The sequence below is a fragment of the Semicossyphus pulcher genome, unplaced genomic scaffold (genome assembly GCF_022749685.1).
Source record: "Semicossyphus pulcher isolate SPU_LCO1_2020_fin unplaced genomic scaffold, fSemPul1.0.p SCAF_13, whole genome shotgun sequence".
Classification (NCBI taxonomy): domain Eukaryota; kingdom Metazoa; phylum Chordata; class Actinopteri; order Labriformes; family Labridae; genus Semicossyphus; species Semicossyphus pulcher.
This window is the reverse complement of record NW_027211637.1, coordinates 13,229,997-13,255,298: the sequence shown is the minus strand read 5'-3', so window position 1 is coordinate 13,255,298 and position 25,302 is coordinate 13,229,997. Positions and strand designations below refer to the sequence as shown.

Here is a 25,302-nt window from a genome sequence, read left to right as displayed (position 1 = left end):
TTCTTTTCCTCCCTCTACTACATTTTAGAAATATTTCTAGTTTGACCATCCGTATTATAGGACTGGGCAGTTCTAGGATGATGAACTCATAAATTGTGATGCTTTGTTGACGGTTCAAACCCCTTACAGCGCCCCTGTGAGCTTCCTGTTTAACTCTGAAAGGAGCCATTTTTCTGATTGAACCATTTATTCCTTTCATAAGCGTATACATTCAGCACTCGGTATTTGGCTTAAGTGAAATTTTGAACGCAGTGCTTTGCTTTGTTTGCACGATCTATTTTTACACTGCGTCGTTATTTCGGGAAACAAATGTGAGTACTACTTTCTGTACGCAAAATCGAGCCCAAACACGCGCTGAAATAACGATATTAGAATCATCAAACACGCGTTGTCTCTTAAACGTTAATAAAGTAGCTCATCGTGTAAAAATCCAAAGCAACATTAGCACAATATCTCCTCTGTGTCTGTACTGTAGCGAGCCTGCAGCAGCACCCAGAAGTGAACAAAGCGACCCGGAAGCGCTGGTCCGACTGGAGGCAGGCAGAAAGAACATCAAGCTTTTATATTATAGCTGTACTCGCAAGACAATATCTGCAATCAAGACACAAGGTATTTGTGCATGTCTTTTCGTGTCTTCACTGCTGTGCATTTCTCAGATAAGCGCTAGCCTCCTCAATGCGTGCATTATGCACTAAATGTGATTGCTGTCCTTTGATTCGTCCAAAAGTTGCAGAATGTGAAAAAAGCAGCCCTCAAAGTGAAATTTGGTTAAGATGGCACAGCGTCTTTCGGCAGAGAGGGCATTGTGCGCCGGTTTTATTATGACCTTAACGCATTGCTACATTTGATTTAATCTGAGCGGTGTTTAGGTCGAGCCTGCATCTTGTCCGTTTCCGTGCTGTTTTTGCAGGGCATGGTTGTTGTAGGAAGTGTCAGTTTTTTTAAGAGGTGGGGAGGCCGGGCTATTCAAACCTGCAATTCGCCGTAAACAATCATTCATGCCTTTGACATGATAAACACACCTTTGTGTCCGCGTCGGCCGCTTCTTATCCCCAGCAACATCCTCACGACAACATGTTCATGCTCCTAAATTTTGGGGGTCTGCAGAATATGGCGTCCCGCCTTATAAAAATAAGGCTGCCATTTTTGTTTCTCTTTTGTCTGGAAATGTTTAAAGAAAACTGTCTGAGAATGTCTGAGTCGCACCGGGAAGGTCGATCCGTGAAACCCTCCATCAGTTTGAGTCCGAAGATGCTCTCAGACGGCCAACATGTCCGAAAAGTCAAAGAAATGAAAGTTTTTTCGTTGCGTTTATGCGAAAATTTAAAGCGACGTCCACTTATTTTTAGGAATTCACTCTCAGACAAAAGGAACAGAGGGGCTAAATGTCCAGGCTAAATGGCTCAGGTTCTGTCAGACTAATGTGTTTTTATCAGTGACAAATTATTTCGAGATGTTTGACCCGTGTCAACGTAAAGGTGACACTGCAGGCCTAATTTACACACTTTGACATTAGCACAAAAGTAACATCGCAAGTTCTTAGACTATTAAAAATGTCTTGACATCTTTATTCAACAACTGCTCTTTATGACTTTAGAATTATTTTTTGTATGTATTTATTATTTTTTCTTTAATATAATTTAAGGTCCTCAAACAAAAATAAAAAAAAACCTATTAAAACCAGTTTTGACAAAGACATTTCAACTCAATGTCCCTGTTAATTTTATTTTTGTAACCTTTTAACCACATCTCACGGACTTCCTCAGCGGATGGAGTTTGCTCATGATAACACAGCCATCTCCATGACAACTGAGCAAACCTCATCAGCTGAGGAAGACCGTGGGATCTGGATGAAAGCAGGAAGAATGTACTAAGTGCACCTTGAGTTAAAACGTGACCAAGGTCAAGTTCAATTCATTTCTACAAATTTTCAAATCCCAGCCTATCAGGCTGTGGATTCTTTAATTTGGGTTTCAAAAGTCTTCATTCTGAAGGTATAATAAGTAGGATTTTCCCTTGTATTTTGTCAACAACACATTCAAACTAGGCCCCTCCTCCTGGGCTCTTCCTCACCAGAATCTCACGCCCACCCCGCCTAACTAACACCGACAGCGTCACGGTTACCTTTGCGCTAGCATGCTAACCACTGGTTACGGTTGTTCTACCCGGTTTGAGGCACCTACCTGTCTAACAAAAGAACTCTGCATCTCTCTTTCGCCATGTTCGTCAGTCTGAATGGGGCCCAGTTGCTAATTTGAACCACTCCCACACTCACCTATAGGCTGTGATTGGCTCAGGGAACCACAACACCACCCCTCCTGAAAACTTCCTGTGCAAAGCAAAACAACAGAATAAATGCAGAGGGAAGGGTCTCACAAGGGTCTGCACACACACTCACCAGCACACATGTATAGAGGCCCATAATGATGATTTATATTATATCATATTTGTAAAAGTCTATATTTTATTTTTCAAGGAAAATCCTACTTATTATACCTTTGAAGTTATTTTTAGACATAATAATTTGATTAATCCCATTTGCCACAAATCCAACATAACATTTGCCTCTGTGTGTATGTATGTATACACTTAGACACTGTAGTTAAAAATGTCCTTTATAGATTGATCCATCTTTTTTTTTTAATTATTATTATTTGTCATAAAAAAGCCAAATAACCTTCTATGTCCCTAGAAGAAATAAAAATAAATATATTAAAATGCAGGCCTTCTGAAGTATTACAAACATCAGTTGAGCTGTGTATTAAAATCTTTTAATTGGCATTAATTTAGCAATCATTTCAGTATGAACCTTGCCTGCATGTTATGTCTTAAATGATTTATTATGGAATTAACAAGGTCTTTTTAAACTTTCTGTTTTCTGCCAACCTGTAGGTTGAGTTTCTCAAAATCTGTTATCACAACAGATTTTCAGCAGATTGAGAACCAAAAATTACCAAAAATGCTAGATGACGGTAAATGTGATGGAATGCTAAGAAATGTACTAAACTGGGGCTAAAGGAAAAATCTCACCGTCACATCTGAAACCTGTTGGTTGCTGTGGTTAAGGTGTGAATGTAAAAGTCTGTCAGCTGACTCTGCCAACACATTTAGTCCAGAACATGTCGCACTTTTAAAAAAAACAAAGCTTTGCTTCATTTGAAAGCAGCTCTTTTAGTAGCACTCGACTTTTAAATGTGACTAAAATAAATCTCATTCATTTCAGGATGGCGGAGCCTCGATTTAACAACCCATATTTCTGGCCGCCTCCTCCATCCATGCCAGGCCAGGTAAGTCCACTCCTACCATGTAATTACTGTGACATCTCACATTTAATTGCCCTTATAATTCCATGTGTGAATGTCTTTTCAGCCGTTCAGCACCAGACAGTGCTCTCTCAGAGTGAGAAGCTGTCCCAGTTTGTCTTGTAGGGTTAAAAAATTCTTGTACTGGGTCCTGGGATGTGTTTATTGGGGCATGAATGACATTCACACACGGTGGCTGTTTTCTGTTGAGCATGACCCGTTAACCCTTTCAGCTGGATAACCTGGTGCTCATTAACAAGATCAAGGAGCAGCTGATGGCTGAGAAGATCCGACCCTTACACCTGCCGCCTACCTCCACCCCTTCCCAGCAGCCTTTGCTTGTGCCCACCTCTTCGCCGGATGGAAGCGCTCAGCACGGCATGTCGGTGCCAAAACCACAGCCGCAGCAGTTGCCGGGCCACCACCCGCAGGTGCAGGGCTCTGGACAACCGGACATTGCTCTGCATGCGCGCCCTGCCTCCAGCTCTGGACCAGGTAAAGTCAGTTACCTGCTGTTTTTAGGCCTGTTTATAGGACCACATTACAGTTACATATACAGTCACACATTACAGTATCAAAAACTGCCCACACTGTGAGCTGGGTTGAGATTTTTAATCTTGTTTTATTTGATCAGAACATTAGATTTATTCAAAAGTTTCTACAGACTGTGTAGTATTTGCAGACATGGCCTGAAAACAGGTCTGTCTGTACTATTATTGTGTTAATGTTCACTTATGCCATTACCTGACAACTTCCAGATGGAAATATGGACGACAAGTCCGCAGTGAAGGCCAAAGGACTGTGGGAAGACTGGCACATGAGACAGCTTGCAGAGCAAACTGGCCGGATCAACCATCGCTCAGGTACTGCAGTCAGGTGTATGTTGACATGGTGAAAAATCAGGATGATCATTATATAAACTGCCATGTAATTAAGCATAATGATAAATTGGTATACATAAACACACAGAGAAAGTACAATGAAGGACATAACATAGCTGGTAAATCAGAAATGTGCCTTTTCAGTGTGCTAACATTCAGGGATAGTGTGGATTCAGGCAGACAGCAGGGAAATGCTGCGATACTTGGTGTATCATTTGTAAGTTAGTTGAAAGGTGTGTAATACATCAAATGAAACATTTTTTAAACAGTCCCTGAGGCTTAAAGTGGGAAAATAAACAGAGAGACTGTGTTTCGTGCAGGCTGATGAGTGCCCTAAACGCTGTGGGAATAATACTGAGAGACACACTTGTTGTTTTCTGAGGCAGATGGCTAGTGATAAGGGTGCACAGATAGGACCATTATTGCAACAATAATGTTTGACTGATGACCAAAGCTGTAAAACTTATTCCAGATTTGTGGTAAACCGATAAGATATGAAATAAACTTATTGGCAAGTGTTAAACTCGGAAGACACTCTGGGCCCGAATGAGCTTTTAATCAACCATAACAGTGGTTTCCGTCAAATTACTTCAAGTGATGCATTCTTTGTACAACAGCTTACCAGTTTGTAAACTGTGCTGCTTTAGGAAGCAGGCGGTAGCTTTTTTTCTCTTTCAGAGAAGAGGCAGCCATTGCTCATCATTTTGGCAAAATTTTAAAATCATGAGGCAGGTTTGTGAAACCTTTTTAAGAAGAGGCTCATGAGTAAAACTGGAAAAGAATTAAAACAGACTTGATGTTTGCTGCGATCGATTAATGGTGGACACTGTGTTGCAAGCTTGAGCTCAGAGGTAAGGTGAAGTGGTTATTAGAATAATGAAGCCTCTCAAATCAACCTGCAGTAGGTGTGTTAAAAAGAGTTCTGGTTTCCTCTTGAACAGGTCTGGCTCCTTCCTCCCGACCTGACAGCCACAGCACCTCAGAGGCCCTGACCCCCACAACTCCAACCTCCAGCAGCCACAACCGCCTGGGTGGCGCCCCCTCCGTGAACATCATCTCTGGGCTGGCTAGCGGTCCTGGCATGGACCACATGAAAGCTGGTGGCCTGGCTGGACTGTTGGGCCCCCCACCAAAAGCACCCCGAGGTCGGAAGAAGATCAAAGCTGAAAACCCGTCTGGTCCTCTGCTGGTGGTGCCCTACCCCCTCCTAGCTGACCAAGGCTGTGTCACTGTCGCACCCAAAGAGGGCAAAACATACAGGTTGGACACCATAAGTTGCTTCTGTTGCTCTTTAGTTTTTATTGCATCACAGGGGAGAAGATATTCCCTCAAAGCTATTGCAAAGATTTAATTGTGGCATTTGCTTGAGACAGGTTTGGTTTAAGTAGCCGTAAATGATTGAGATGTGCTACTGCTCTCTCAGACATCTATAAAACCCAGCTCTCACCTGACTCACTGAACTGGCTGTTAATTGATATTTGTCTGAAATTATCACGTTTGAAAGTCTGGCAATTTTTTTCTTATTGCTATCTATCTTATATTTCATGCAGATCAGATGTTTTCATAGGCAATGAGTCACATCATTATTTAAATGGTCTGCACGGCAGTTGCCAGACTTTATCAAATCTCCTTGTTGCAAAATAGATCATGAACTCTATACAATACTGATTTTGGTTTGGACTTAGAAATGAGGTGCTTTGATTTTTATGTCTTAAAAACTACTTTTTCGGTATCTGAATGCAAAGACTTAATACTTAACTTACATTGATCTGATCATGTTTATGCATTTGTGTGTCCCTTTCTGTCGCCAAGATGCAAAGTGTGCCCACTCACCTTCCTAACCAAGTCCGAGATGCAGATTCACTCCAAGTCCCACACGGAGGCCAAACCACACAAGTGTCCCCACTGCTCCAAGACATTCGCCAACGCCTCCTACCTGTCCCAGCACCTGCGCATCCACCTGGGGATCAAACCCTACCACTGCTCCTACTGCGAGAACTCGTTCCGTCAGCTGTCACACCTGCAGCAGCACACCAGGTCGGTCCAGCTGTGGACGAAAAGCAGGGCCAGTAAGGTGTAGCTTAGGGAAGAGAAACCCAAAATCTTACAGCATGTTGGAAATAATGTGTTATTAAGTTTTTTATTCTACTTACATGTCATATAGGGAATTTTGATTAAATCTTCCGTTTTCCTAGCTCGGTAGTTCTATGACTGTAAAATTGATGGATCTAGGTTGAGACTAAAATAAGTGCCGAATATGTGATGTCACAGAATCTGTTGTGCAATCTGTTTGATCTTGTTTGCAACATTTCTGTCACAATCAAAAGCTAAATTTTGAGCCATTTTAACTTCTGAACTCCATCATTTTTATTTTTACTTTTTTTTACAGAATCCACACTGGCGACAGGCCTTATAAATGTGCTCACCCCGGATGTGAAAAGGCTTTTACCCAGCTGTCTAACCTCCAGGTCAGTGCAAATTATTTCTACATATTAAAACAAGAGCTGTTACAACGAACAAGAAAACTACACGGTAAATAATGTAGTCAAGACATAAACTGGTTCATTATTTTAATAGAATGTAATCACAACTGAACAACTTCTTCCTGTGTGTCTTCCTGAACAGTCTCACCAGAGGCAGCACAATAAAGACAAGCCGTATAAATGTCCTAACTGCTACCGTGCCTACTCAGACTCCGCATCATTGCAGATCCACTTGTCAGCGCACGCCATCAAAAATGCTAAGGCCTACTGCTGTAGCATGTGTGGCCGGGCATACACCTCAGTAAGTACAACACAGTTTATCTGTTTATCTTCATGTGTGGCAATTTTATTCAAATGACCGATAAGACGATGGCCTTTACCTTGAACCTGAAACTAGCGTGTTTCCTGTTTGTGATCTTTAACAATACATGTTCTTTCTCATGTTCAAACATACAGGAAAGATGACATGGTTTTCTAGCACCACCCATCCTCCTATATCTGTGTCAGCCCCACAGATTACTCTAGAGCTGAAATGATGAATTGATCCCCCTTCCATTTGAGGAAGATGAAACAGAAAATGTTTTGACCATAGAATAATAAATAGCTTCTTTTTTTTTTTACATGTCAAATGTTTACTGATTACAGGTTCTGAAATAGGAATATTTGCTGTTTTTGGGGGATTTTTAAGTTAAAGATATAATCTAGATGTTCTCAGTTTCGACCTATTTGGCGGCACTTAATGGTGCTAAAAGTCAATCATGGGAGCATACGTCCAAGATAACCAGTTGTCAAAGGTCGGCTCCCTTTCTTATGGTTGTAACTCCTTTATAGACCGTTTGCCTTCATCTGAGCGTCAAATTTGTTTCTTTCTTCAGATTTTCACTTATTTTTGAAGTTGTATCTGTAGTCATCGATCTTTTCTTTGTTTGTTAAGCCATGGTAGTTTACTGTTTACTCACAACACTTGCAGAGACCGGAAAAGCAACCACTTTACATTGCATTAGCTCCAGCTACCCTCTCTGGCAGACCAACCACTGCTGGGTGATGGAAAACGTGTCACTAACTGGGCGCCTTTTGTGATTTTTTTCCACAAATGTCACCACAGAGACCCAATCCGTAATGATACTATATACTGCAAATGCAAAGGCTTTCATCAGTGGGCCATAGGCTCAATCACTATTGTGTTACCTCATTCAGCGACAGATAGTGACTTAGATAGTGAATCTTCCAGATTATATCTTTAAGCTCCGTGAAAACTTTTTGAGTTTTTTTCTGACATTTTATGTTGTAAACAGTTAATCATGAAAATGACACTAATTTCACCAATGAGAAAACATTGTTTTAGCTTCTTAGCTTAGCTTATTTCATTGCAGAACATAAATGCAAGCCTACCAGGCCAGTGTCTTCTTTGTGTTTGTCAGTTTCATCCAAAGTATTTTTTGTAATTTATGGCTAAGTTCACTGACACCACAGACATGTATCAATTGTCAAGGGTCAAATGTCCCGTCAGTAAGCAGTACCTGACAAAATTGAACTGTAATCACAGATAAAGACTTAATAACTGGGTTTATTTTAGAGCTGTTGTACAAACTGTTGGTTTAACGGCAGCAGTTTAACTTTGGACCATGGTGTGTGTTCATGTCTTTATAGGAGACCTACCTTATGAAGCACATGTCCAAACACACGGTGGTGGAGCACCTAGTGAGCCACCAGTCTCCTCAGAGGACCGAGTCCCCCAGCATCCCCATACGCATCTCCCTCATCTGAGCTCCTCGGCCGCTCGGCAGCAGGTTGGATTCAGAGTCTATGTAAGGCTGGAGCTTATGAGGCCCTGCACCCACAGCCATCTACATAAGGCTTACATTAGCATTATGACAGCTGACATAAGCATTCAGTTAACAGGCTGCCTCATCCATCTCGACACAGGCCGTCTGTCAAAAATGAGCACAGCGTTATTTTGTGAATGTAAAAAAACAGCTAGATGTTGTTCGGAGGAATCGAGTGGCAAAGAATGTCTTGCGTCAGATTTAATAAGCACTTTCGTAAGCGTCATGTAAACTGCCGGATGCATTGGCCATTAGAAATGTTTTAGTTAGGCTTTTTTTCTTCCCCTCTTCCATGAAATGGTTTCCCAAAATGTGCCAGATGATATTTGCCCTTAAAAAGAATTGAGAAAGTAGAAAAAATGTTTGCTGGGTGTATTCTGGGGACATCCAAAGATAATCTTAAAGCACTTTTAGGCCTTGTGGTTTTGGCTCAAATTGTTTCAATCTTGTTGGATGGAAAATGCCAAAGGGCATTACTTGTGGCAGCTAAGAGTACTGACTGTGTGTAGATAACAGTCTTTTTCTGTTACTTTGTTTTTTTACTCACATCTACAGGGTCATCTAAAATTGAAGCAAAGCAATCGGTAGATGACAATTGAAACATTTAATGATTGTATTAAGAAGTTGTATTATTGACTTTGGGAGGCAAAAAATAGAGCAACATGTAAGGGAAGAAAGATGAATGTTTGTTTTTTAACTTCCAAAATCTTTCACTCCATATTTGTTCACTTTATGGCACCTTTATGATCATGATGTATGATCAAAGAAACACTGCTTTTGACATTATGTTTTCCTCTCGTCCCATTTATTAGTGCCATATATGAACCTTGCTGAGGTTGTAAGAGGAAGCTAATGTCGTTATAGTGTGTTTGCTTTCTCTACCCAGTAAAGCTTTGACTCGTGTTGGAGGTCGAATTCATTGCACATGTATCAGTGCCAGCTGTGCTCTAATAAGCCCGACTTTTGAAAAACACTTGAGCTGAAATAATATTTTACTCAAGTGGTAATTTTTAACATTTGACATTGGAAAAATATTGGACCAAAATGTGAAGTCACTGTACAGCTACTCTGACCCAGTTAAGTATTTTTTTTAATCTAAATAAGCTTTACCCATTTGGAATAAACTGCAGTATAAGTCATATTCCATATGTCTATATTATGAGTTTATGTGGGGGGGATGCCTCTCCTTTTCATTTTGTTTCTCATTAGTATTCTTTTTCTTGTACACAGTATTGTTTGTTGTATTTTTACTGTAACTTTAACCTCTGGATGGTACTAATAGGGTACCCTGTATTCTTCAGGGCACTTCAGAAAAGGTGCTACAGCTAGAAGTCACGATGGAGATGGAACTGAGAATAATGTAAAATACATATACAGTATATAGTATGTTTTCAAAAGATTAAAAACTTATTACTCAAGCCACTGGCCTGAAAACATTTACGCCAACAACAGACCCTGCCTCTTCAACTTACTCCCTCTTTTGAGATAACGGGAAAATGTACATGTTGCTGTACTGTAAAACATGTTACTCATTTAAAGTTCCTATTTTTAAGTTTTCATAAACATGATCTGTTTGGGTTTTGTAAAAGTTTATGTATGAACTTACTGTAATTATTTTAGTCTACTCGTATGTTATTAATATTCATGTTTTATATCAGTTATTTACATGTAAGCCTTAACTGTTTTATCATCCCATTTCCATTACTCTGTATTGTGTTCTGCAGTATTCAGTCGTGTAAACATTTTTATTTTTATCCTTCCGCATGGAGTTCCTGAGCTGTAATCTGTATGATAACTGTTTAACCCATGTTCTCTATGAAAAGATATTGCGTAGATTTATTACACTTTTTCCTGTCTTGCATTGTGGTTTCATATACAGTTTCTAGACAACTAAATATGCACAGCCAAGACTGAGAAATTAAACTAAGGTTATCAATGTTTAAAAAAGGAAAAAAAGCTTTGTATCTTTACCTTGTTTAATAAACAGACTGTTATAAATGCATCATTGATTGCTTAATTTGTGTAAAAAAAAATGTAAAAGACGAAGGGGGTAAAAGTCAAGCATCGTGTGTGTATGTATTCACTTTTATTAATGAAAATACTTTTATGTTTAAAAATGTATTTACACGAATACAACAAAGGTTTCTTGTCCATTAGATCTCAGTTTACATATCAGACGCAAATAGATCATTTGATATATTTACGCAGCAGCAAGATAAAGTAAAACACTTCATCATTTCAGGCACATTAAAGACAACAAACAGTGCACAACTCTTATTGACACAAAATAATGTAGTGGTATGAAGGTGAAAGGTGGGATGTGCAATTCTAGTCAGCCCTGGCTCCGTAAATGGGAAACCATCATAGAGCAGGCCTTACAATGATTGCAGCACCAAGTGTAGCGACAGTTTTCTAACCTACAAGCTACAAAACATAAGTTACAAAACTTGTTCATGTCCATGTCCATGTCTTCTCCAGCCTTCTGTCATGGTATTTGTCCTGACATTTGGTGAAGAATTTTATAGCCCATTTCTTATTAACAGTATCCACAATCTTTCCGTGTTTTATTGCCATGTAAGATCTCTTTGTAGAAGAATAAAAGTACTTTATGTTTTAGTGTCCCTGGAGGAAACCATTGAGGTTGAACAATACATAAAAGGGTTAAAAAAAAAAAGCTTGGGATGCTTGAAATAGAAAAAAAAAACTCATGGAATTAAGTGGCTTGCTGACATTTTGGCTTTTTTTTTTTTTTTTTACTATATGTGAAGTTGCGAAAAGTAAATACTGGAGCGGCTTAAGCCTTCAAACAGTACTGGTGACGGATCTCAGAAAGGTTCGGCTCGTCTTGGATCGCGTGCTTATCAGTGTTATATATGGTAAAAGTCTATTTTGAATACAGTAAAACTATAAAAATACAACATAGAATTAATTTAACGGTCTAAAAATACTGTAGGACCCACCGTTACATCCACTGCTACATTTTCCCAGAATGTAAACTTCTTGTAAAGTGCTCAAGTTAAACATATGTCACTCAATTCTCCCTCGTGAAGTGTCTTCTACACATTCACTGCACTGCAGTGAAGGATCTTGTACCATTAACTTATTTGATGATTATCATTCCCTTTAGCCAACACGAGGCTTTCAAACATTCAGATTTGCTTTGGTGTGCTGATGCAAACTACTGACCAACTTCCCAGGCATGTGCAACACATCTGTGCTTTAAAATAACATCAGGCTGCTTGTTTAGTTTCCAAAGCTGCTGTTACAAACTGTTTTCTTTTGATTGACACTTGCAGTGGCTTATTTACAAAACCCTCATTTTTCTCTCTCCATCTGGACCTGGATCAGAAACAGAACTTGAAAGCCAAACAAGAATCTGCTTTGTATTACAAAATACATTTCACCCTGAGCCGAACTATAGTGGAAGCTCCCGTTCATTATTACTGCTTTTTGACAAGGATTACTTGCATTCTAAATATAATTCACTCCTTTATTCAGATTTTTGTCTCCATTGGAAGTGACGGATACCGTAGGACCTCGCCAAAACCTCTCATACCTGGTCGGTGTCATTAAGGCTCTCCTCTGTTCCTTTGGTGTCTGGAGGAACCAATGAGGGGGAGGTGAGATTCAGGTAGCCCTGCTCCGATGGTTGGTGTGTGGTGACGGGCGATCGAGTGGCCTCCACCAACACACGCTCACCCACCTTCGCACGGCAGATTGCGTCCAGGATTTCCAGTGGGTTACCGGAGCCTGACGTCAGACTGATGACACAGACTTAGTGAGAATTAGCTTAAAGTGCAAATACGAAAATTGCCGTATCATTTTCAAAAACGTCTTACCTCAGAGAAGATGTACGCAGGATGCCATCACAGAGGCTTTCAGAGGGGAGCATTTTCTTGGCATTCTGTTGAAAAATTGAGCCATTTGAGATCAAAACACATTATGGTTTTTATCACAATAAAAAAGGGACATGTCACCCATTTTACTTAAGTTCAAGCTGCTTTTCTTACCTTTAAAACATCAAGCCTCAGCCGAGACCACCTTGCACCATTTTTTTAACAAAGCAAATACTCTACATTAGAAATACTTCAATACTTTATGGGCTGTTTTAAAACAAAGAAAACCTGTGCATTATGGGTGGCATGTCCCATTAAGGGTCAAAGATCTGTGTGTTGTTACCTCCACACTGTAGAAGGATTGGACGTTCCTCAGGGCACGCTCTAAGGAACTGACTTGATTGGAGAGCTTCAGGGTTCGATCCTGAAGTTGCCTGTTTTCCAATTCTAATACATTGACCCTAAAAGACAAAATACTTTAATAACAATTTGAAACAGTAGCAAGTGTGCTTGTTAAAATTCATCAGTGTGCTTCTTTAGGATACCTGTGCTGGACAGTGGAAGCAGTCCTCATGCCTTTGCTGCCCATTTCCTCTGCCTCGCTTATCTTCCGCAACAGCTCCCTCTTCTCCTCCAAAAGCTTCTCATTTTCCTCAATCACTGTATTGATCCTTTCCTTCTCCTGAACGCCCCCAGAGAGGAGACAAGAGGACGGAATATACACAAAAACAACGATACTTTAGAAAATCTTTTTGTGGAATATCTAAAGGTAAAGGGGCTCAGAAAGCGTTCTGTTTTGTGTGGGACCTTGTGAGAGAGGCTGGAGGCCAGCACCAGGTCATTCTCCAGTTTCTGGATGATGCGGTCCCTTTGTGCAGTGGCTTTGAGGAAGACCTGCTTGGCCTGACGCAGCTTGGTCTTGTGCTGACTCTGCTTTTCATTGTACTTCCTGGTTGGAGGAGCAGTGAAAATCAAACACAGGAAAAGCAACAACTTCTACACGTGTCTAAATATCTGATCATGGGTTTAACTTACTCATGGACATTTATTTCCCAGGTATATTAGAGCTACATTTAGAACACTGCGTTCAATGCAAACATTTATACGTGTGCATGGGTGTGTGAATCTCACCTGACATGTGCATCTAGTTGAAGGAGAATTTGCTGCAGTTCATCCTGCACTCTATCACACTCTTGCTGACTGGACCCCAAAATCTCCTGCAGTCTATTGCTTGACTTCTGGCCATCTCTCACCTGGAGGACACATGGAACACACACATATCAATCTAAATTAAAACTGGACTTTTGAAGCATGCGTCAATATAAATACACTGTATAAACAATAAACAAGGCCAGCTGTTTAATGTGAAGACTTTCTACATAGACATTATAAAAATGCCAGCCAAAAGTCAAGCTGTAAAATGATTACAGAGAAAGCATCACAACATTTGACTACAGTGAACAAGAAACTACCATCCCCCTTGAGATGCTGACTTTTAAAACTGTTTAAGATTAAAAGTAGAGATCAAGTTACTTAACTCGCAGACAGTATAAGCATTGTTTTGGATGTTTATTGATCAGAGCGCTCAATTCAAACAGGAACAAAAACAAAACCTTTGGATCAACTTACTGTCCGACCACGGATGACTCTCTCTCTTGTTTTAAAGCCCTTTTATTTATCCTGTATAACAACAAGATGTGCTGCCATTGTGTTTTTCTTTTAGGTTTTGTGACTGTTACTTTTACTGTTTGTTTTACCTCGGATTTAAGTCAGACTTTCTAAACTAACGCCTGCTCCATCCTAGACATAAAAGATACACCCGGGTGCAACACAAACAGGGCTTAAGTCGGACGTAAGGTTTCGACCAGGCGTACGCCCAGCTGGTGAACTCCGCACCTGACCAAGGCAAAGGTGTATATAAATTTCAAATCATGTGAAATAGAAGTATTAGAAGTGCAAAAGGTGCCTCAGGTGTCCAAAACTCTGCTATAGCAGTGACATCTGATGAGCTGCAGTACACTGTTCCTTACCTCCTCTCTGGCCTTGCTAAGCTCAGTCTCCAGGATAGCCAGACGTGCGTCCAGCTGTTGCGCCCGGTGGCTAAGCTCTGCGTTTGTCCTGGTCATGGAGGCCTCCTTCAGCCGGAGGGAGCGCACCTGCTGCTGCAGCTCCTCCTCACGCTGCTCCAACAGCTTCCTGATATGGAAATTGAGGAAAAGATAAATAGAAGGATAGTCAACAAAAAGTGTGCATCAGACTTGTGGCATAAAACTTGTTGCTTTTGGCGCTACCATTGCATTGTGCAGCAGCAATGAAATTTGTGCTACCTGGTGATGTGCTCCTCTTGCTGCTTGGCTCTCAGGGCTGACAAGGAGTCAGACAGATCCCTGCTGTCCCTCTCCAGACGGCTGCTCTCACCGGCCCTGGCTTCCTCCACACGCAGCTGGTGCTGGGCACTCTTAAGCTGCTGCTGCAGCTCCAACACCTGTCATCGCAACAAAGCCACAGGTTTCACTCAGAGTTCAACAAACGACATGAGCTCCCAACCTCCCATTCACATCCAGAGTGTCCAAGGTTCAAGGTGTCTGACAGAGACAGTCTTTTAATGTTGGTGAATAACCCTGAATAACAGTGAGTTAAGCAGAACCAATTTATAGGAGCTAGAATAATGTCTCAAGGGTTTTTCTCAAGCTAAAGGGCAACTGCTTCTTCTGCAACCTCAAAATTAAGTTTGCACCTTGGAACTACTTATTAGTATTAGTATTATGAGACATGACAAGATCAACATCAGATGAAAGTGCTGATTAAGTTGCACCATCTTTGACCTTCTTGTCAGCAGCAATGAGCCGCGCTCTCTCTGCCTGCAGCTCCTCCTGCAAACTAGTGGCGGCGCTGCGGTTTGTTGAGTTACGTGCAAGTTCCAACTCCAGATCCCGAATTTTCTGCTGCTGGCGTTCGCACTCTGCCCCCCGAGTCTGGACGCTCTGCTCCACCTGGACCAGTTTGGTCTGAACCTGCTTCAGCTCTGCACAAAGCTAAAGGAAGCAAATGAGACAACATGAACACAAAAAGCAATGCTGACAGTTCTACCTGTTTCACACCTTCTAACCACCTTTCTTCCCTGTTATGCTTTAGGTTACAGTTTCACATTTACTCATGGTAATTCTCAAGAGAGTGAGATGACTAGAGACCGACCACAATGATGGTTAAGTCTTAAACTTCATATGCTTTCAGGGAAATACCAAATGTACTATTGCGTAACTTGATACTAACCTTGAGTTTTTCCTGGTCCAGCAGGGTGTTGTGTCTTTTCAGGTCCATGTTCTTCTCCTTCTCGTAGCGCAGCTCTCGCTCTGCTGAGGTGAATAGGCTCTGGGCCCTCTGCAGGTCCTGCTTCATCTGTTTAGCCTCCTCTGCCTTCTGGCTCAGCACCAAGTCCTGGGACTGAAGAGGGGATGGAAGACAATGCTTGAATACGTTTATGTTAGGGTGAGCACAGATAAACACAGATAGTGTCCAAGTGTCCCCATTATACTTTTTTTTTGAGGCTGTCATGAGGATTCAGCCAATCTCACCTACTCTAAAAAATAATAATGAAGAGTCTATAAACAAATGGGAGAGCTGGAGCTTTTCTTTTAATCATCAGTGATAATTATGAATATAAAAGAAATGGAGATTGCCAGAAGCCTTACAGGCTGAAATATGCAAATGAGGTTTTTTTTTAATTTTCCCTTATGTCAATCTTTATCTAGATCAGTAAGGTGACTGGATTATATATCAAATTGCTGATTGCTGGATTATGAAGGCATAATGCAGCTGCCGCACTGTAAAAAACAACAACAAAAAGTTATTCACTAAACTGAAACTTAAATTTACTGAATATTAAAAGGAGATTGCAATTATAAGGGACGCAGAATGGCCGTGTAACCATGGTACCTTGATGTGTGCCTGGGCTTCATCGACCTGAGCCTGCAGGGCCAGTTGGTGCTGTGAGGCCAGCTGTTGCTCCTCCTCCATTTTGGACTGCAGATGATTTAACCCCTGCTTCAGACGTGGAAGCTATGAACACAACACAGACACATTTATGAATCATTTATGATCACTGCAGAGGAAATTCCCTTTCCCCTGGCCTTCCTGTATGAGCAGGTCAAAGATTAGGATCAGCTGATGGGGATCGAGTGTCTCACTCAATTAAACAAAAGTCATACAAGATGATTTTACGTGTGAAACAACCCTTCCAATGGACATGTAATCCAGTTACCTGGTCCAGGCACTCATCGTTGGTCTTCTCCACTGGACTAAGCCTTGATTCTACATGAGCTGTTTGCAGTTCTGGCTTCTGGCTACTAATAAGTGCTTCCTTTGAAGAGGAGAGCTGCTCTTCATGCCTCTTGAGCTGCTCTTTAAGGCGCTGGATCTCTAGTTTCAGTCTGTCTCTTTCCCCCTCAGTTGTCAGCTTCTCCTGGACACTGGAGCTCAGCTTGGCTTGGAGCTCAGCAGTCTGCCGCCGCTCAGCAACCATCTCTTCCCTGGAAAATATGCACATTTATGCAAAAAACAGTAAGCTCTGGTGATGCAGCCTTATCTTGTGCCTGGCCATGATAAAACATTGTGAAGCACCAGTCGCTCTCACTTATATCCTAACACCAAGTCTAAAAAATACTACTGCATTAATTTATTCATAGTACTTGTCACACTGCACTAGAGAGGTGAGACGAGTCAAGAGACTGATAAAAACCTCAAGGTGTTGTGTGCTGTCTGGAGGCTGCTGAGTTCAGTAGTAAGCCTGTCAGCCCGCTCTTGCAGCTGGTCGACCTGAAGCTTGTTATCCTTGAGGTCCTCCTGGGTCTGGTTACTGTCCTTGTAGTGTTCAAGATCGCTTTGCAGCCGGCTCTGGGCACGCTCCATCTGGGCCACCTGTCAGACAGAGAGTCAAAAAAAGAACGATGGGGAGAATTTTGTTTAAGTGGCAGAATATATTTTGATGTCTTGACATTGAACATTCATTTTTAAGATTATGTTAATTTGTTTAATGCTCTCTTTTTTAACAACTTAATCATTGCCAACCATTGCAATGGTCATATGGTCTATTTTGCAAACTGAGCATTCAAGCAGTGATGTATACTGTGTGTTTTTATTGCTGCAGTGTTTTCTGTTTTTAATAATCATTAACCCCTGTAGCAGGAATATTTCCTCCAGTCTCATCATGATTAAAAGGACTGACCTATCAGTGCTGTCATTGAAAGCAAGCAGACATTAAATTTACAAACCTTTTCCTCCAGAACTGCCTTTTCCCCTTTGACTTGGGTGAGACTCTTGATGAGTGTTTTTCCTTGTTGGCATTCTGTCTGAAGGCTGTTGACCTCAAGCCTCAGCTTCTTCAGCTCTCGCTCACCTATCTGCAAAGCCTTTAAAGAAGAGAATGACGGATTTATTTACAGCTTCAGAATGTTGATCTTTTTTTAAAATACAGAAGAAACTCTGCCCTGGACTCTAAGTTCACATGTTTGTTTAGCTTTGGGTTTAATGTTTTCTTGTTTAGATATGCGTGTTTTTTTTACCTCTTTGTCTTTTTTGAGGGCAGCCTGGGCGGCACCAAGGTCTACCTCCAGCTGTTTCCTCCAGTCCTTCTCCTCTGTCAGCCTAGCCTCTAGCAGAGCCAGTCTCTCCTGGCTGCTATCTCTTAGGTGCTTAATACAAGAAGACAAGCGTTGTTGAGTTGCACTTAGTCAAGGAATTCAAAAAATATTAACTCTAACAATTCATCTTTGTGGGCTGATGGTCAAAGTTTAACTTGTACAGCAATTTAAGAGGACAGTGTTGTGAGAAATTTACAGAGTGGTAGAAACCTGTTTATGCTTTGTGATATTTAATTATACTATAATTATATTCAAAATTGGTCACTTTCTTACCAGCTGTAAGTAGGACTCTGTGGATTGGATCTCTTCTCCGTTCTTAAACATTTTTTCTTGGGTACCTTGCTTCTTCAGCTCCGCCTCCAGGCCTTTGATCTGCATGGACCAGAGAAGATTATTACTCAGCCATCATAGAGATGACTGTTTCCAAGAAAGGTCCATGACTAATCTATGCTATCTGAATTCATACAGTCAAAGACTGGCATTTATGTATGTCTGAAAAACTTGGGGAAGGGAAATGTTTAACCATAATAATAATCAGTAAAAAGTCTTCCAGTTGAAAAAGGGAACATAGATTTAGATTTTGAGACAGAATATACTCATGCTCTTTACCCTCCTGTGTAGTCCTTCCAGTTCTCCCTCGTGGCGATGTCTGTCCTCCTTGCTGGAATTCTGCGCCTCCCCCAGCACAGCCTCCAGCTCCTCGTTCCTCTCCTCCAGCTCTTCTTGTTGCTTGCGGAGCCTCTGGAGTTGCCGTTGCAGCTCCCTCACCTGCACAAGGCCATCCTCCATCGCCTCACGACACCTGACAGAGAAATTATGATTATGATCACAGAACTTAGCTCGGCAAGTCGTAAAGGACAAGGTGGACTTTAACTTAATAAAAAGGATGCAGTTGTTGAATTTATGTATTACCGTTTGTGAATGCAGTCCTTTTCCTGGTCTGACAAGCTGGACTGATTGTTTTGATGTTCACTGCTAATGCTCTTGCCCTTTCGATCATCTTGGTCCACATCATTTACTTCCAACTGGACACAAACAATACCAAGCTGCGGTGAAAAAATGTTGAGTTTTTTTAAATAAATGAAATCAGTAAAACACCAACCTGATCCTGGAGATTTCTCTTCTCAGAGTCTAGAGTGCGGACTCTCTCCCTCAGAGCTCTGTTCTCAGCATCCAGTCTGTCATTTTGCTCTTTGGCTCGCTGCAGCTTCATCATATCTGTGAACACACAAAACCATGACTATAATTATCTACACTGAATTCTAGATGTTTTTGTCTGTCTTCTTTTTCCCTTAGACCTCATAACAATGTAATACATTATTTCACACACATATATTGTATGCACTATTATGCGCTCTGTAGCAATTAAAAGGGTCAATTTGTCAAGAACCCTTTGGCTGATTTTGTTCTTAAAAGCAAACCACATGGATAATGTTTACTAACTTATGTGACTTTCTGTTAGAACTAGAGTTACTACAGTGACTGTGACCATCTGTCTTGTTATGTTGGATTGTTTACTAGCTGAATGTCTTGCCTATCCATTGATGCATGTGGCAGCTCCTTTAAGACTTACCTGAGCCTCCTCAGAAAATTCAAAGATTAAGCACAAAGGTTCTCGCACCAACAAAACAAAACATTTTGCTATCAAGTAATTAAAATATTATCAACTTCCTTTTCAGGAAGTGTCTGCAGTCATAACTTATATCTAGATCAGTTAAATTAAAAAGAATGAAAATCTTGAATCATTCATAAATTGATTTCAACAGATTTTTTTTCACTTGCTAGGTTTAGTCAAAATATAACGCAAATATTTGAATAGGTAAGAGTGTGTTGAAGCATTTTAAAGTTTCCTTAAAAACAAGTGTAAAGTGGACACTCAAGTCTGTCTCACCACAGTGTTTCAGTTTGTCCACTTCCTTCCTCAGGTTCTCTACTTCTTGGACCGTTCCCTGTAGCTCAGATCCTGAGATATTACAAGCAAATTCTTAATTCTACAAAGCCAAAACATTGCTTTCTGCTCATTCATGTCTTCAAAAACATTTAGTTTCTCCTGTTACTGTCTCTTTAAAGTTAGTCTAAATCTATCGTTTTCAACTGGTGGGTCAGGAACCAAAAAGGGGGTCACGGAAACGTGCTTAAAAAAAAAGTTATGGCAAAAAGTCTATGCTGCACTTTTGTTTTGAAGGACATTTCCTATGACGTGCATGCAGTAGAAGTGTAGTTTATTCACACTCCATGTATCCACTGATACACAGTGACACTGTTGAAACTTGATGAGCCCTACAGTAGTTGCATTTATGTTGCACTTTTTTAGTTTATTTCTGTTGGAAAAAGGCGGCTAATTGAATGAATCTGTGGTGTTTTGTGAAGCTGACATACTATGATGTTTTGTTCTGTCTCAGGTCCAAACTGCACCATTTTTCATTAAATACATTTTTGCGTGGTTGAGGAATTTCAGAAATGTTTGTCACGATTTGTCTCAGGAGGTTGTGGCGGGTCCTGAGGCTATACCAGTTGAGAACCACTGGTCGAAATATCCCACCAGCTCCATATAAACATTTTAGGATTGGATAATTACATTTTGATATCCAAATCTGTAGCTTGATGATGAAGTTTTTTATTTTGTCATTTCAGTCGGGAAAGACATTCAAGGTACTGTATGTGGACATTTACATTTATATAGTCAGAGACAAACAGCTGGTTAGAGAAGGGGCTTGGGCTGCAGGTGTAAATCTGAGCATTCATGAGTACTCAATGCCATCATGTTTTCGTTTTTCAAAGCCATTTACTTAGGCAACTTGCAAAAAATAATACACCAAAAACAGTTTTTAGACAAATTACATCAAAGTCTTAGGTAGACTCACAATGCTATGTGGGGTACCAACTGTAAGTTCTTTGAACATACCACTGGGGTCCAGGTTGTTGTTCTTGGCAGCGTCCACCTCATTAGTGAGTCTGCGGATATCCTGATGAGCCATCGCCAGCCTCCTGGACGCTTCCTCAAGGTCCCGCTCTAGTCGCTGGCGCTCAATTTTCTCTCTGGAGATCTCCTCACTGTGGGCCTTGAGTAAAAGAATGAAGCGTGGATGGTTAGAGTGGGAGCAGTGCAGCAAGAATAAGATTGGCAGTCAGACGGAAGATGCAAGTGGCCCCACATGCTGCTGCAAGAGACATGCATTCTGAGGTTGAGATTCATCATGACTGCAGGCCTGGAAGGAATCAAGTGCAATGAGTTATAATCTTATATGTCAGCCTTCACCTGCTTAGAGATACCAGTGGGACACATGCTGTTATCTGTGACATGCTGTTATTGTTTTTATCATTTCACCCAGTTGCTAAAGAAGTACAATCACCAATGTGTTACTGAGACAAGCAATATCTTTCGCATCATAGTGGTCATGCAAATCGCCCAGCACTTTGTCAAAGTAAAAGTAGAACCAATCTGAAACATGCCAGTAATGCCCTTTATCATGAAAACAGTGGTAGTTAGTAGTAAGTTTAAGCTGAGAGGTGAAAACCTACAGGGGTAATATTGTGTTTGCTCTGACCAGACCTGCGCAGCCCAAACAACTTCTTCCATGGACTCTGGGATGAACACTGCTGAGAGGAAACACCGGTGTGTGTAGAATAATAACACACAGTAGACAACTATTAGATGCCATCCCTGTACTTTAACTGGAAAAATAAGTTGGTCTTTTCTCTACAAACTTAACTCAGCCAGCATACAATGACTGCCACCTCACCTTTATGTTATCTATGGTTTTCTGCATATCCTCCCTCTGCTGCCTTAGCTCCTCACCCATTGTGTGGCGAATATGCTCCTATTTCAGTGTCACAGAGAGAAAGACACTAACTCAACCACCTTTACATTGTCTCTGCATTTGCCTGATAAATGAATTATACCACAGTACATAGTATATTACATTAACAAACATGAAGAAACATGTGTGATTCTTTGTTTGTTAAGAGTTGACCTTCTGAGGTAATTTAAGTCTGCTTTATCTGACGTCAGCAGGCCAGTCCGTTACCTGGTGATGATGGGCTTCTCTTAAGTTGTCTGTGAGGTTCTGACTCTCCAATCTCCTTTCAACAGCCTCCAGCCGCTCCAGTAATGTGGCCCTCTCCACCAGCAAGTAAGCCACCTGTTCACTGGGGCTGCTCAAACCAATCTCCCCAAGGTCCTCCTGAGCCAACATCTCTGCCAGCTCCTTGCTCTGACTCTCTGGAAGAAAGTGGAGGTTTTATGGGTGAGTCGTTTGTCCAGCAGGAATGTTTAGTCCCAATAAACACAAGATAGCATTACAACAAAATAGTGCATTGCTTTATAGCAGCTGAATTTGCATAAACACGTGTTAACTTAGGGAACATGTACTTAGATATATTTACAGAAAATATTTACGACCTTTCATGGCAAATAAAAATTGTAAGGTGAGGTGTATTTTGCTGAGGATCCCTGGTAAACAAAGTTAGGCTATATAATCCAAAGGAAAGAAAGCGAACATCAAACTACATTTGCACTGAATTTACCATGTTGTTGTCTGATCTGATGAAGCTCTTGTCGCAAGTGTTCATTGTCTCTTTCATAATCTGCAGTGAGGGACTCACGCTCTTCCAGTAGCCCACGAATATGTGCAACATAGCTCTCCACCTGATGGACAAAAATCCAGAAGTAATTATGTTGTGACTGAATAAGCATTTTTATTGTTTTGAATTTACATATTTGATGACTTAATGTAATGTATATAGTTTTAATGACAAGGAGGAGGAATCTTCATCAGACTGGAAGCCAGGTTTGTGACTATAATTCACCTCCTGCATCTCATTGGCCTGCTGGGTACGTAACGTCTGCAGCTCCTGGGTGGCTGACTGGAGCTTTGCCTCACTGTCGAGCAGCTGCTGACAACGGTGGCACTGAGGATCCCCAACACTGGCCCCCAGAGAGACGCCATTGTCCTGCTCTGTCCGCACCTGAGATTCCAGAGAGGGGAGCTGAATGTTTCGTGGCCAGATATCATATTTATCAATTTAGTGTTTGAGTGAAAGTGAAATAACTCCAAATACTGTGGTTTGCTGTCAATGAATAAGAAGTGCTGAGCTACTGCTTGTTATTATAAGGCCATAATACAACATACATAATGTATATCTAATTCAGCAACTGAATTACTGACCCTTACAGAAACAATGATCCAGAAAATTATCCAGCAAACTACAGCATTGTCAAAAGTGTTCAACATCAAGGTTGTCAGTCTTGCTGAAAACTGATCCATTTGCGAGACACAAAAGAGAAGGCCGCAGCATCAGACAGGCATGCCAGCACTAAACACCTGTTGCTGAATTCAATACTGTACTTTGTAGGGCCTGTAACCTGAGCATGCCCCCCATGCAGCATTTTAACTACACCAAGAGCAGTCAAGTCTCCAGCAGCATGCAACATATTGTCACTAGCTGGGTATCAGATCTCACGTGCCTGTTGTACTTAAACATCACACCAAGTGGTCTTTGCTCTTATCGTTAGTTCAGACATTTAGCACAACCACTATCCTATACTGATGAATGTTGATAATGGGTGTAAGATTTTTCACTCCAACAGACTCTTCTGCACGCAAATCATCAATTTTTACGATAACTTGCATAACATATGAATTAGCAGAAGATATTATGGACACTGCACAAAATACTTCTAACAATAACAAAGCATACCAGTTATTAGTTAGTGTATATTTAAATAGTTCATTCATGTTTCATAAGCAAATGACAGCTATGATGTTACCTCTTCATGATCCATGGTCATACATTAAGTTGGATGAAGCTGCATCTGTGAATGATAAACTTTTTCTTCAGCTCAAAAGTACTGCAGTTTAGCCTACATGGTATCCCAAAGTGCACAGCTCATTTTGCGAAGGTGTGGCAAAGGTCTTCGGCAGGTCTTCAAACTTCATCGGTCCCATTGTTGTTGCAGTTTATCCATGACAACGTCAACGTCCTTAAGTTCCCCTTTAAAAGATAATAATGCATTCTGAACAATGCTGTCAAGGCATGTGAGAACCTGCCTGCAGGCATAAGTTTAAAGAACGGTACACGCACACTACAGTTTGTCGGCTGGGTAAAATTGCATCACCTGAGGCTATGCAAAACTTCAAGCTGATTAGCTATGTTTAATCTGCAGCTTCGTTTGATCTGCTGCTATGTCATGAATAATAAAACATGGGTAGATATAAAGGTGCCATATGTATCATCATAGCAGGCGTTTTCCTGCCCTGCATTTTAAAAACTTGCATTTCGCAACCAAATCTATACACATTTCTTGTTTTAAGGGCAGAAGATCTGGTGTTATGCACAACAAAGAACGAGTTTGGGGTTAAAAATCTCTGTTTTCCTGCTTACCGTTCTCTCCAAAATGTCTGACGAGGAGGAGCAAAAGATGTTTTTAGTGGGACACCAGCTCTTGCATTCCTTTCGTCACCAAGGCTTAATAGTAAGAAATATGTAGATAGCCAGGAGAATTGCTGACCACGTTGTGCTATAATAAGCTTGTAAATTACCAACACTGTTAGCGGTGACTACCCGCAGCGCTAGCTAGTTAGCAAAGTTACTTCCAAAGTTACCGTAATACAGCTAACTACTTCACATTCAGCTAGCGCTAGCTCGCTATCGTTAGCCATAACGTTAGCGTTCTCTAGTGACCGCTTGTCAGGAACTAGTGTACGCCGTAAGGTTTCTGTTGTGATAACGGGAGACTCCTGCTTAAACGCTTATCCGTATGCATTGGTGAGGGTGAGTATGCAATGTGCAGTTAAAGTTTTGCTCACCTTTCACAGGGTTAAGTCGACGGGAAAGCCAAGTGCTGAGAACAGGCGTGGCGGAGTGAATTGGCTTCTACGAGCACCTAGGCAACGGACCGTACCATTCAAGGGTTGCAGGGGACGTTCAGGACTAGTGGTGCTCGTTTTGTTTACAAAGAAAATAACACAAGGAATATTTTTACAGCTTTTTTGACACAGGTAACAACCCTTACCTATTTACCTAATAGTGATAGGGTTGGCCCTGGTCTTAAATAATAATTATTGTTTTGAAATTACACGATATGGAAAATTAGTTTATTCCTATACAATCAGGTTGTATTCCAAATAAGATGATGGTAGCATAGATAATAGGATATTTGTATAAATACATAGAGTTTATCAATGTCCGGCTTTATCCACAGATTTCATTAATATTTTCTCATCAATCCATGTATTTAAACACTGGGGGGCGACATTCCATTAGTTTTTTTACTCCTGGGAGGTGAAATAGAATAGAAAGAATCAATTATAAAATGTTGTCATGATTTTAGCA

The 25,302-nt window shown here is 40.9% G+C and overlaps 2 protein-coding genes across 3 annotated transcripts; one reads left to right on the top strand and one right to left on the bottom strand.

Moving 5' to 3' along the window:
• Positions 1-524: 524 nt before the first annotated feature.
• On the top strand, positions 525-10,487 carry znf362b (zinc finger protein 362b). 2 transcript variants are annotated; one of them, XM_069659873.1, is made up of 9 exons: positions 525-609; positions 3,224-3,287; positions 3,563-3,797; positions 4,061-4,165; positions 5,125-5,443; positions 5,996-6,220; positions 6,573-6,651; positions 6,809-6,967; positions 8,317-10,487. In XM_069659873.1, exons 2-9 carry the CDS (start codon positions 3,225-3,227, stop codon positions 8,431-8,433), a joined length of 1,302 nt encoding a protein of 433 aa, XP_069515974.1. In that variant the 5' UTR covers positions 525-609; position 3,224; the 3' UTR covers positions 8,434-10,487. The 2 variants fall into 2 exon arrangements, with proteins under 2 accessions (XP_069515974.1, XP_069515973.1); XM_069659872.1 differs by having other exon boundaries at positions 3,536-3,797.
• Positions 10,488-10,497: 10 nt separating this feature from the next.
• On the bottom strand, positions 10,498-23,451 carry ccdc30 (coiled-coil domain containing 30). Its single transcript, XM_069659617.1, has 27 exons — positions 23,431-23,451; positions 22,777-22,935; positions 22,495-22,615; positions 21,996-22,189; positions 21,711-21,788; positions 21,490-21,564; positions 20,873-21,029; positions 19,859-19,930; positions 19,070-19,185; positions 18,880-18,992; positions 18,577-18,769; positions 18,241-18,339; positions 17,890-18,018; positions 17,599-17,736; positions 17,067-17,245; positions 16,590-16,857; positions 16,265-16,387; positions 15,602-15,772; positions 15,154-15,363; positions 14,656-14,813; positions 14,359-14,524; positions 13,460-13,581; positions 13,136-13,277; positions 12,874-13,010; positions 12,672-12,789; positions 12,332-12,396; positions 10,498-12,253 (listed from the first exon to the last, which is right to left on the bottom strand). Exons 1-27 carry the CDS (start codon positions 23,449-23,451, stop codon positions 12,043-12,045), a joined length of 3,735 nt encoding a protein of 1,244 aa, XP_069515718.1. The 3' UTR covers positions 10,498-12,042.
• Between the last annotated feature and the right edge of the window lie 1,851 nt (positions 23,452-25,302).

What these genes read in the sequence shown, in the direction of transcription:
- znf362b (XM_069659872.1), top strand. Translation starts at nt 3,225, where the DNA reads ATGGCGGAGCCTCGATTTAACAACCCATATTTCTGGCCGCCTCCTCCA. An exon ending in AAAGAGGGCAAAACATACAG is followed by an intron (nt 5,444 to 5,995) that starts GTTGGACACCAT and finishes TCTGTCGCCAAG; the next exon opens with ATGCAAAGTGTGCCCACTCA. An exon ending in CACCTGCAGCAGCACACCAG is followed by an intron (nt 6,221 to 6,572) that starts GTCGGTCCAGCT and finishes TTTTTTTTACAG; the next exon opens with AATCCACACTGGCGACAGGC.
- ccdc30 (XM_069659617.1), bottom strand. Translation starts at nt 23,451, where the DNA reads ATGTTTAAGTACAACAGGCAC. An exon ending in TGGAAGGACTACACAGGAGG is followed by an intron (nt 18,340 to 18,576) that starts GTAAAGAGCATG and finishes TGGTCCATGCAG; the next exon opens with ATCAAAGGCCTGGAGGCGGA. An exon ending in CAAGAGGAGCACATCACCAG is followed by an intron (nt 14,525 to 14,655) that starts GTAGCACAAATT and finishes TTTCCATATCAG; the next exon opens with GAAGCTGTTGGAGCAGCGTG.